The 12,039-nt window shown below is 58.4% G+C and overlaps 5 protein-coding genes across 5 annotated transcripts; all 5 read left to right on the forward strand.

The window, feature by feature from the left end:
• Positions 1-3,879: 3,879 nt before the first annotated feature.
• Positions 3,880-4,822, forward strand: SPRG_04320 (hypothetical protein; the record flags this gene model as incomplete). The annotated part of the gene is made up of 2 exons (XM_012343251.1): positions 3,880-4,482; positions 4,529-4,822. 2 exons carry the CDS (start codon positions 3,880-3,882, stop codon positions 4,820-4,822), a joined length of 897 nt encoding a protein of 298 aa, XP_012198641.1.
• Positions 4,823-5,061: 239 nt separating this feature from the next.
• Positions 5,062-5,894, forward strand: SPRG_04321 (hypothetical protein; the record flags this gene model as incomplete). The annotated part of the gene is made up of 2 exons (XM_012343252.1): positions 5,062-5,668; positions 5,740-5,894. The coding sequence occupies 2 exons, from the start codon at positions 5,062-5,064 to the stop codon at positions 5,892-5,894; spliced, it is 762 nt and encodes a 253-aa protein (XP_012198642.1).
• Positions 5,895-7,582: 1,688 nt separating this feature from the next.
• Positions 7,583-8,742, forward strand: SPRG_04322 (hypothetical protein; the record flags this gene model as incomplete). The annotated part of the gene is made up of 3 exons (XM_012343253.1): positions 7,583-7,782; positions 7,818-8,130; positions 8,251-8,742. 3 exons carry the CDS (start codon positions 7,583-7,585, stop codon positions 8,740-8,742), a joined length of 1,005 nt encoding a protein of 334 aa, XP_012198643.1.
• Positions 8,743-9,634: 892 nt separating this feature from the next.
• SPRG_04323 (hypothetical protein) lies at positions 9,635-11,221 on the forward strand (the record flags this gene model as incomplete). Its single annotated transcript, XM_012343254.1, has 1 exon — positions 9,635-11,221. One exon carries the CDS (start codon positions 9,635-9,637, stop codon positions 11,219-11,221), a length of 1,587 nt encoding a protein of 528 aa, XP_012198644.1.
• Positions 11,222-11,416: 195 nt separating this feature from the next.
• Positions 11,417-12,010, forward strand: SPRG_22131 (hypothetical protein; the record flags this gene model as incomplete). The annotated part of the gene is made up of 1 exon (XM_012343495.1): positions 11,417-12,010. One exon carries the CDS (start codon positions 11,417-11,419, stop codon positions 12,008-12,010), a length of 594 nt encoding a protein of 197 aa, XP_012198885.1.
• Between the last annotated feature and the right edge of the window lie 29 nt (positions 12,011-12,039).

Here is a 12,039-nt window from a genome sequence, read left to right on the forward strand (position 1 = left end):
GAAGCGCTTCGAGTGGTGTATTGACCCCAATCCTACTACGTCGTCGACGCCGCAACGCTGACGGACCTTGCGACCGCCGTCGGGCCCACGCAGCTCGAGCGTCTCAGTTGCAGCGTCTTTGGCCAGTTGGCGACATGCCCGGCGGCGGCGCCGATGCTATCGCAACTGCAGTCGCTCATCGTCTTCGGGTTGAACGCCGACGACATGGAGGCATTGATCGACGGCTTGTCGTCGGTCCCGGCGCTGACACCTCTTGAGCTTCGCGATTGCAACCTCTCTTCGTCGACGGAGCTCATGGAGACACTTGCGACGACGTGCGTGCATCTCAAGACGCTCCGTGTCGATGATCGTGACTCGCGATGGGTCGGTGGCCGTAATTTCTGGCGTCTTGCAATGGCCACACTTGACGATTCTGAGCCTCTGGATGCGTCTGCTGAATGTGTTGCGCGTGCTTCCAGAGCTCGTAGCTGCGGGCCGCCACCTCCACTACCTCGATCTGGCGACCATCGGGCGCGACAGCGATGATCTGGAGAAGCGAGCGATCTGCAAGGCGCTGGCACAAGTCCCCGACGTCCCATTTGTGCTCCAGACGTTGCCAGAAGATATGGACAAGTTCGTGGTCGACGCGCTCAGCCCACGCACCGATCGTCGCCACGAGTGCGACTTGTATTTCTAATCGCTTCAAATAGCCACATTCATGTGTTTTCTCGTTTGGTTCAAGGTAGCGATTGTGATAAAGCAATTCTGTGTCCCGATACCCATGGGAAAATTGAGAAGGGGACAACTGCGACGGGTCTTGCTTGAGCCACGTACTGCCGGTGGAAGCTACTTGATGCGCATGTTCCATACGCCGTTTAGAGGTGCTCATACTGTACGACAACATCCTTCCATTGCCGCTTATAGAAAATCAGAAAGTGGAGCTCTCTCCGGGACTCGAACCTGGTGGTTGGCCAGTGTCTAAACCTCGACTAAAAGAAGGCGACGCGAACACAGCCTTCGTGACGTAGTATTCCGACAACAACAGTCTGTCTTTGGTGTAGCTGTGCACACTTTCATAATGCTATCCCACCTCCAAACCATTCGACTATGTAATTTAGGGCTATCGCAGAGCGGTATCGACCATTCCCAACCCTCGCAACGCCTTGTCAGGCTGCCACGTACCCAAAATAAAAGGAATCAATGTTTCATTTTTTGAAATGCAAGCAACAACCGTTGCCTCAATCATCGTGCCAGCCTGTAGTACGTCCCACACAAAGTCGCCGACATCGTTTTCTGGCAGCGCCTTTAGGACAAACGGGACGTCGTTGGCCCTGGCGCCGTGTGGGACAATTCGTGCTACATGTGTGTGTACACCTGCAGTTTGTGCATGGCACGACTTTGCTCGCCCAGAGTCGGGCTCACCAAAAGACATATCGCCCACCGCTTTGGCGCGGGTGGTGGCGTCGCATCCGCATCGAGTGTTCGGTCGACAGCGCAGCACCATTGGTTTCACTCGTGCCCCTCTTTGGCCCCACACTGAGCACCATCCTGATCGAGTTTGGCTGTCATAGTCGACGGCCAATGGAGTTGGTTCCGCGGTATATCTTCTCTTGCAGCACTGCATACGTCTGCGCCAACGGAGCATCTACGGCGTGGGCCAGGAGGAGGCCACCAGGTCGCTCAACGATCTGCTTGCAGCAGCTGTCACCCATCCGCACGTCAATCAGCAGAGACAGTGTCGTCAACTGCGGCAATTGCAGCAAGCCAACGAGAACGTATGTGGCCTGAACGCATCTCACACGCTTCTTGATGATCGACCAGCCGTGAGTCGACGACGTCCCGTTTGGTGAGGAGCGTTTAAAAAACAAAGTCGATGACATGAGGTCGGACGCACTGGGTTCGCATATGACCAAGCAAAGCGGATGTTGTCGCATGCATTCTAAACTTGAAACATCGATACTTTTTCCATTGTCGAGTACGTGGCACGACGGCATCGTGTCGTTCTCAAAAAAGGTTGATGTCTCTGCAGCAGCCGTGCATCGTCACGTTGCAACACCACGATGAACACAGCAATATCCAATATTGTCTGTGAATGGCATCATACTACACTGTACTTCGTGTACAACAACCGAGTCGATCGAATGGCGGCCTTTCTCACGAGCTAGAATGCGACGATGGCATAGTGGACGACAACGGCGCGTGCGATTTGGTTCTTTCTGGTGGTACTGCAAGAGCTGCAGAAGCTCGTCTCAATATGAAGATTCAAAACGCAAGTGTTTTTGAGTTTATCTGAAACTCAAACGACAGCGACTACCACGATCGGCACGCGGTCCAACTCAAACGACAGCGATCACCACGATCGGCGCGCGGTCCAAGGGCGTCGACCACAAACGCATCGGTGTCTTCTGGCAGCGCCTCCACAACAAACGGGACGTTCTGGAGAAGTGCCAGCGCCCGACAGAGCGCGCACTTGCCTTCATCAACACTTCCAGGCTTTCCGTAAATGGTCTCCAAGTGGAGCGTCCGGAGATGGCGGCCCGCGGCAACTAGCTCTGGAAGCACGTCGAGCATGGGAGAGAGCAGGATCAACATGCTCAGCGACGTCAAGCGCGGCAGGTCCAGCGTACCAGAGAGGACAGCTACGACCTCACGCCGCGTCAACAGATAACTGCAGATATTGAGCGTCTCGAGATGCACGCACGTCGTCGCAAGCGTCTCCATGAGCAGCTCCAACAATGAAGAGAGGTCGCAATTGCGAGCCGTCAGAGACGTCAGCGCTGGGACCGACGACAAGCCCGCGATCAATGCACTTGCGGTCAGCGTCCAACGCGGAGATCGTAAGGGACTGCAGTTGCGATAGCATCGGCCACGCGGCCGGGCATGTCGCCAGCTGGCCAAAGACGCTGCAACTGAGACGCTCGAGCTGCGTGGGCCCGACGGCGGTCGCAAGGTCCGTCAGCGTTGCGGCGTCGACGGCTCTGATGAAGCGCACATCCCAAGTCAAGCGCTTCAACGACAATGGAAGCGTGTGACCGTGGAAGCCACCGAGGCTGGGGACGTTGTCGATAGTAAGCTCTTGGAGGGTTGTGCTGGCTTGCAGCGCATCGTGGTCCATTTGGGCGGCATTGGTCCATCTGGTCGATACAAGCCAATCGGAGCTTCGTCGTTGGCGCCGTCGAGAGAATTGCGGCCAAGTGATGCCCGAGTGGTGTCGCGGTCGCGAGCAGGAGGTCGATAGATAAGTCGTGAACATGCGGGTGGGCGACGACAGCGAGCAGATCATTGAGCTCGACGGCATCGCTCTGCGAATATGAAAGGACTGAGATAGCGGCGTGGCGCAGACGTGGGCAGCGCTGCAAGAGGAGACTGGAGATCGCTTGGCCTCGGCCTTGGACCATGCCGCCGCGGCGGAAACAGAGAATGACGCTGCTGAGCGCAGGTCCGACGGCGGCAACGAGCGGGGAGTGGCAATACGTCCCGGACATCATACTGGAGTTCGATACGTGGACGCAGCGGCAGCGTCGCCGCAAGAAGCGCCAAGAGCAAAGGTGGCAAGGCCGTGTCGCGCAGCTCGATGCGCGGCCAGTTGGCGCTGACCGATGATGGCATGGCCGTGGTGCAGACGAGAAAGGCCGCGACCGCCGGCGTCTAGAGCGATCGTGGCACCGCGTGGAGGAAGCTGCTAAAGTCGTCCTGGTTGTCCAAGCATATCGCAATGGCCTCAACGACGTGCGGAAGCGCGAGCGCATCTCCTGGCGTCGGACGACCCGCCTTGACAAGGTCTAGGACTGCACTGCTGACGCCGGATTGGCTTTTGGCCTCTCCACGGTCCAGATCGGTTCGGAACCGGGTCTAAAAATGGCGCCAAAACCGTGTGACACGCGACCTCCAGCGCACGGCATGGGTGGCATGTGGTTGCGCCACCTGACGCACCTCGAACTCCCGTTCCTGCTGCCCTCGGAAATGAGCCTCATGGTCCAAGCGCTCGTCGAGAGCCCACTGGTGTCGCTGCACATGCGTGGCTGGGATGTGACGAGATACACGGCAGGCCATCCGGGTGCGCCGCACTTTCTCGAATATGATCTCCCGCGCCTCGACCAGCTCACGACCTTGCGCTTGACCAACGTCCGTCTCACGACGACCCACTGCCTCACGCTCGCGCTTCTTGTACCACGCTACAATCATCTCGGTCTCACGTCCAACAGGATGGGCGACGCTGGTGTGCTTGCGCTCGCACGTCCTTCGTACACGCGTCGCACGCTCAAGACACTCACGCTGGTCAACCAAGGCTTTGGCGACGTTGGCGCGTCGGCGCTCGCAACTGCTCTGGTGCACACACCGCGCCTTCGCACGCTGGACCTCGGCCGCAACGATATCAAAATCAGTGGTATCATGGCGCTGAGTGGTCTCTTGCCACATCTCCCGCGGCTCGCGACCTGGCGCTTGTGCAACAACCCGCTGGGCGCCAAGGGCCTTGTGTTTCTTCTGCGAGCGTGGACGTACGTAGAGCTCGACACGACGACGTCTCGACTTTGACCGCTTTCTGCAGGCGGTGCCACGGTCGCTCTGGACGCCAGCAGTTGTGGCCTTTCGGGATGTGAGCACCGCGCCGTCTCTCGGCGCGGACTGGCCGGACATTGTGTTGAACGACATACAGTTGCCGCCTTCGATCATGGCGCTGCTGGCGGCGACGCTGCCGCTGCGTCCACGCATTCAACTCCGGTGTCCGATCCGACAGGCCGCGCCACTGGCCTCGCTCGTCGCCGCCGCCGGTCCATCGCTCAGCAACGTCGACATCGATTTCAACAAAGACGCCATGTTCAAGGCCGAGGCCAAGCGATGAGCAACCTCCTCGTGCAGCGCTGCCCACGTCTGCGCCACGTGGCTATCTCGGTCGTATCCCTCTCGTCCAACGTGATTGTCGAGCTCAACGATCTGCTTGCAGTCATCACCCACCCACATGTCGAGGATTTGAGCGTCAACGTGCTGCGCTTGGGCGCGACGCCTCGACTCGGGCATCTCTTGGCCGCATGGCTCTCGACGGCGCCGGCGACGAAGCTCCGATAGACTTATGTCGCCCAGATGGACCACGATGCTGTCATCGCGTTCTGCGAAGCGCTCCAAGCCAGCACGACCCTTCAAGAGCTCACCATCAGCGACGTCCCGAGCTTCGGTGGCTTCCACGGCCGCACGCTTCCAGTGTCGTTGAAGCGCTTCGAGTGGAATATGGGCGACGACGAGGTTGTCGACGATGCAACGCTGACGGACCTCGCGACCGCCGTCGGGCCCACGCAGCTCCAGCATCTTCTCTGCAACGGCTTTGGTTCGCTGGCGACACGTCCGGCCGCGGCGCCGATGCTATCGCAACTGCAGTCCCTCGTCGTCTATCAAATCGACCCGGACACCATGGAGGCATTGATCGCGGGCGTGGCATCGGTCCCGGCGCTGACGTCTCTTGAGCTTGCCATGAACGACGAGAGTTCGACACGCACTATCGAGCATCTCATGGCGTCGCTGGCGACGACGTGCGTGCATCTGCAGACATTGCACATCAGCGCGGACGCGTTGACCCGAGAGCGCCTCGTGCTCGTCCTTTCTGGCGTGCTCGAATTGCCGCAGTTGACGTCGCTACATGTGTCGGTGTGCCTCTTCGAAGTGGTGCATGTGCTGCCCGAGCTCGTGGCCGCAGGTCGCCAACTCACTAGCCTTTGCTTCGAAAAACTCTTCATCGAGCGCGAGGACTTGAACAACGTCCGCAAGAGCTGCCGCTCGTTTTGCGGGCGCTGGCACGCGTTCCTGATGTCCCGTTCGTCCTCCAGAAACCTTCGCGCGTCGATGCGTTCGTGGGTAACGCGCTGGCCCCGCGCTCGGATCCTCAGCACCAGTGCCGCTTGGATACCGGCATCTATCGGTAAGCACTACAAACATACGATCACGGTTGGGATTTGTATCCTGGCACGCCACTGCGAAGTCTGGATAGTGGTGCAACGATCGTAGGTGTACCCTGGATTATCCAGTATAGGCGTTTCCCTAATAAACACTTTACATGTTGCTCCTTACGACACAAGCCTCTGCCTCGTGTGCCTGCATCGGACTCTAGCGGTTCCGACAATAGCTGCTGCTATATTTCATTTTATTTTGGCTCGAGTGACCACGACATCAAAATCCTGGGGAACGACCCGCGTCGGAGCCAGCCACTGTGATAATCGGAGTGTTGGCTTCAATCAAATTGTCTCCTTGCTTCAGTCTCAAAAGGAGTACTGAGCCTTTAGCCGGCTGGCGGCGACATACCCGGCAGTGGCGCCAATGCTGTCGCAACTGCGATCCCTCGGTGTCTCCCGGTTGAACGCCGACAACACGCAGACGTTGATTGCGAGCTTGCCGTCTGGCCCGGCGCTGATGTCTCTAAATCTTCGCGATCGCCGTCTCTCGGCATCGATGGAGCTGCTCATTTGACTCGCGATGGGTCTGCGGCTGTGCTGTCTGTTGTGTTACACCTACCATACTAGTGCTTGACGTCGATGAGCATGTCGATACACTGTACGTCTGCTATCTGCGCTGCACGAGCTTCCTGAGCTCGTCACTGCGGGCCGCCACCTTCGCTGCCTCATCGTGACGACCATCGGGCGGCCCAACGACGATCTGGAGAAGCGCGCGATCTGCAAGGCGCTGTCACTGGTCCGTGACCTCCCATTCGTGCATTTGTTTACCCCTGACACTATTACACTCATACAACAATTGTACTAGTATCAATTTAGGGTGCGATCGGTTCGCCGCGTACTTTCACAGCACGTACCGCAAATCCGCAAAATTTCGATTGCATGGTTTTTCGATACGTGCTTTTTGTTACACAAATTGCAATATCGCGTTTGGTTCATCAATGTACGCCGACTTTCGGACTTTTAGGACAACGCGTGGATGGTGCGCGAGCGTGGGTCCTCGATGCGATGAGTGGCGTCGTTCAACGAAAGCGCTTGCGACGTCTATCGATGGCACCTACCTTCTATGCGCTCCTCCTCCTCCCACGTCTCGTGTCGTCATCGCTAGCGGCTGCTTGGGGGCGCGATGCAATACCCGACGCCCGACGTTGGCGATCGCGTCTGCTATGTCGATTAGCAAGGAACACGAGTGTACTCTGCGTGTGCAGCTAAAGCATTCAAATCGCATCCAGCGCGCTCCCTGGTCCTTCCAGGCGTGTCTACGTGGCGCGCTGCGGCCATGTCGATGCTGGAAATCAAATCAAAGGACCCAAAATACACTTTTTCGATCGAGGGCTAGACTAAATACGCCGTTGGTTTTTGTTGGTTTGTGTCGGCTTGCCGACCGAGGCGTTTTTTGGAAGTCCATGCGTTGGCGACCAAGTACTCCAAGGTCCGCGGATTTGAACCGAATGCACCGCGTCACATTTTGTGTTTCAAGTTACGTGGATGTCATAGTACCGGTACGTGAAAGGCTTCGGGCGAACCGAACGCACTCTTCTTGGGCATTGCTGGACACCGAGGAGAGCGGGTCGCGTTTGCTCGCATTGGATTGGCTGTTTGGTACCGATTTTCTGCCAATCCGATACCGTATCCGGATATGTGACTACCGCGCAACCCAAAATATGGCCGACAACAAACGCCAGACCAGGGTGGCTCGTCCGACGCCGCCTGATGCGCTCGCGCTTCCGCACGTCGTCGAGGCCATTGCGACGTGCTTACGCGACCAAGCGGACTTTAGCAGCTATCTGCACGCGGTGCCACGCTCGCTCTGGACGCCGGCGCTCACGGCCTTTCTCGCCTGCAACACGACACCGCCGCAACGGTCAGCACCAACTGGCCGCGCATCGAGCTGCGTAGCATGGCGTTGCCGCCTTCGGTATTGGTGCTGCTTGCGGCGACGCTGCCGCTGCGTCCACGCATCGAACTCGAGTTTGTGACCCGCGACGCAGCGCGACTGGCCTCGCTCGTCGCCGTCCTCGGCCCATCGCTCAGCAGCGTCACTATCCATTTGAGCAGCAACGGTGTGGCGAATGGCCGAGGCCGAGCGATGAGCGACCTCCTCTTGCAGGGCTGCCCACATCTGCGTAGAGTGATCATATCCGTCGTGCCCCGCCGGGCGAACCAACTGGTCGAGCTCAACGATGCGCTCGGTGTCGTCGCCCACCCGCATGTCGAAATGTTGCGCATCAACCTGCAGCACGCGACCGCCACGCCGCAACTCGGGCACCTCTTGGCCGCATGGCTCTCGACCGCACCGAGCCAAAGCCTCCGATAGACTTATGTCGCCCAGATGGACCACGATGCTGTCATCGCGTTCTGCGAAGCGCTCCAAGCCAGCACGACGCTGCGAGATGTTGTCAGCAACGTTCCCAGCCTCGGTGGCTTCCACGGTCGCACGCTCCCAGTGTCGTTGATTATCTTGGATTGGGAGAGCCGCGCCAACGAGATAGTCGACGACGCAACGCTGACGGACCTTGCGACCGCCGTCGGCCGCACGCAGCTCAAGTACCTTGTCTGCAATGCCTTTGGCCAGCTGGCGACATTTCCGGCAGCAGCGCCAATGCTCGCACAATTGCAGTGGCTTATCGTCTCCGGGTTGCACGCCAACGACATGAAGGCATTGATCGACGGCTTGTCGTCGGTCCCATCGCTGACGTCTCTGTCGCTTCACAAGTGCAGTCTCTCGTCGTCGATGGAGCTGCTCAGGGAGACGCTTGCGACGACGTGCGTGCATCTCGCCAAGCTCACAGTCCGCGATCAGCATCCGACTCGCGACGGATGAGTTTCTAAACTCAAAAACGTTTGTACTAGTATTTTGAATCGCATTTGAGACGTGGTGGTCTATGGGGCATCTACTGCCACAATTGGTCATGAAAAGGGCAGAATATCTGTCGCGGGACCAACAGAGCGGCCGTCAACGCTGCGAAATCGGCATCGAGACAACCGCCTTGATCGAGCGCACACCCGCAGAGGAGTGTGTCCGAGAGGCAAGCATTGGAAAAGTGAGGCCACGAGGGCTGCTCACGACCTGCGTTCCCTTGGTCTAAAACTATCTCGTGGTCAACTAGCGGATCGAGTTGCGTTGACGAACGCTAGGAGCGTGGTTCTGTCCGAGAGATGAACAAGAGACTTCAAAAAGCCATCTCAATAGACCTAAAAGAAGCGATCCAAGTCCGAGCCGGCCACCACAGATATATGGCAAGAGCTGGTTTCATCGTGCAGATTGCACAAATGACAACGAGTCTTTTTTCCTCATGCTAGTCACTGCCTGACACCAAAAGTACATAAATCCAATATTGGATTTATGTACTCCTGCTGACACACACCGCCGTCCTTGACGCCGTCGCTTTGAAAGATTTAAGATTCTTGCTTGCCCTGGATTGGCTGCTAGGAGAGTCGCGTGCGGTTGGCTATACTACAAGGTTGTCCATCTTGGCTCGTCGCTGCTACGCATCCAACGACTAACGGTTTTGTGTGTCCATCTCCCACAGCAATACCATCGCGAGCGTCCATCCAAGTCAAGTGACTTTGCCGTTTGGAAAGTACACATCATAACCGGTTGCGCTTTTGTAACCGGATGATATCTGGTCGGCAGCTGGCCATTTTTTGACACGCAAGTGCGTCGGCGACCAGGACGAACCCGAGCTGCCAACAAGCACGTTACTGACAACACCATGCTCCTGTCGCCCACGCTACTCGAGACCATTGCGACGTACCTGCCTTCCGAAGGCATGATGATGGCGTTTCTGGAGGCGCTACCCAAGGAGCGGCGCACGCCGGCGCTGGAGCTCCTCGCGACGCTATCGCATGCGCTAGGGCTCCAAGTCCTCTGGCCCACGCTGGACATGGTAGTGCTCGTGCGGCTTGCGAACGCCGACAGCATACTCGCCCAGCTCCTCAGCGTGAACCCGCGGCTGTGTATCGCTCCAGTGAGCGCTCGGCCCATTGTGCCAGTAGTGGTCGCCACGCCACCGCGCACGTGGCCGACGCTGCGCCATCTCTCGCTCACGATTGCGACATGGACTATGGACTTGGCTGTGCTTGCGAACGTCCAGCAAATGTTCGTAGCGAATGCAGCGTGCCTCCGATCGATCGACGTAAACATCACGGCGCTGCCCATCCCGGCGTCGGACGGGCGATACGCCACGCAGAGCACGTGTCTCGCTGCGCTCGTGAACTTGCTCGTGTCGACGCCATATGTGACCAAGGTTGCGTTGCGTGCTACGTTCAAGGTGCCCTTCCCAGAGACAGCAGCGATGGCGCTCGCACAATGGATTGACGCAATGCCGCTCACGTCCCTGACGATGAAGAACATGTACGAGCTCTCTCCAACGCAACAACTCTGGACGAAACCTACGCTCGTGTCCCTCGCACTCCCCAACACTTGGCATCGACTCGATAACGGCAGCAGCGCCATGTCGCGCCACCTGACGCACCTCGAGCTCGGTCTTTCCGGCCCGTCGCCGATGCAGGACGTTGTCGGCATGCTCGTCCAGAGCCCGCTGCAGTCACTGCACTTGTGTCTGTCCAACGTGGCAAGAGACTTTGACATGGCATCGACGCAGCTCTTTCTCGAAGACGACCTGCCGCGCCTCGACCAGCTCACGACCTTGCGCTTGACCAACGTCCGTCTCACGACGACCCACTGCCTCACGCTTGCGCTTCTTTTACCGCGCTACAATCATCTCGGTCTTACGTCCAACAGGATGGGCGACGCTGGTGTGCTTGCGCTCGCACCGTTCCTTCGACACTCGTCGCAGCTCAAGACTCTTACGCTGGTCGACCAAGGCTTTGGCGACGTTGGCGCGTCGGCGCTCGCAACTGCTCTGGTGCACACACCGCGGCTTCGCACGCTGGACCTCGGCCGCAACGATATCACGGCGAGCGGTGCCATGTCGCTGAGCTGCCTCTTTCCGAATCTCCCACGGCTGGCGACCTGGCGCTTGTGCAATAACCCGCTGGGCGCCAAGGGCCTTGTGTTTCTTCTGCGAGCGTGGACGTACGTAAAGTTTCCCACCGCAACATTGCTTGACGCTCGCGGCTCGATTGACTGTGACGATGACCGAAGGGACTGCGACGCGCTCCTCTCGGACCTGCCGCGTCACCGGACGTGCTGGACAGCGTTCAAGCCACCGCCAGTCGAGACGACCGAGACCGATTTCGTCGATTTAGACGTCGATGCGCCGCTTGGGCCTATGCTGCAGTCCTTGGCAACGGCGCTTGCTGCGGCGGCCGGCTTGTCGGTGCGATGTCACGCGTAATTAGCACATGGCTCTAGTATATAATTATATAATGCACCCGAGGTCGTTCAGCCGCTTGCCTCATGGCCACTGCAGTAGAATCCGGCCATCGCTACATTCAAGATAGCGCTGCGTAGAACACGTACACTAATTGTATGGCGGCGATATAATAACACCATAAACAATGACCACAATGTGAACGCTATTGTCTGTAACATGCATGACAACAACAAGCGTGACTATATCCGGCTACCCGACACTATCTTACCCAAGTACGCCGACTTCGTCTACCAAGTGATGCTCCGCGCGGTCAAGTTCCGCGCACATTTGCACTGGCTCGACAGGGCCGACCAAGCGTGCCTCTTCTGCCCCGCGCACGAGACGTACCGCCACTTCCTCGTAGACTGCGACTTCATCAAGGACGTGTGGAGCACGCTTCACGCCGTCACGGTCCCTTTTGGCGTGACCTTGCCGACTACGCTCTCCGGCTACCTCTACGCGACGCCCAAGACGGCGTCCAACATGCACCAAGCCGCGTTCCGCTACCTCTGGCCCGTGCTCCGCGCCTGCGTCTGGTTCAACGTCTGGCGAGTCCGGAACGATCGCGTCTTTCGCGCCGACCTACCGCTGCCAAGTCCATGGACGATTGCCGTCAAGGCGGCACGCGTCGCTCAACTGCACTTGCACCACAGCCTCGTACAAGAGCCCGAGCAGCCTGCTCTTCGTCGGCTTCTCCGGCTCCTCGCCCAACACGAGTGGCCGCGACGTCACCTCGTCCCGCGGATTGCGCTCCTGCCTCCGCCTACCTAAATCAAGTCCCTCAACCGAGTACACACAAC

The sequence above is a fragment of the Saprolegnia parasitica genome, assembly GCF_000151545.1.
Source record: "Saprolegnia parasitica CBS 223.65 unplaced genomic scaffold supercont2.13, whole genome shotgun sequence".
NCBI classification, from domain to species: Eukaryota; Oomycota; class Saprolegniomycetes; order Saprolegniales; family Saprolegniaceae; genus Saprolegnia; species Saprolegnia parasitica.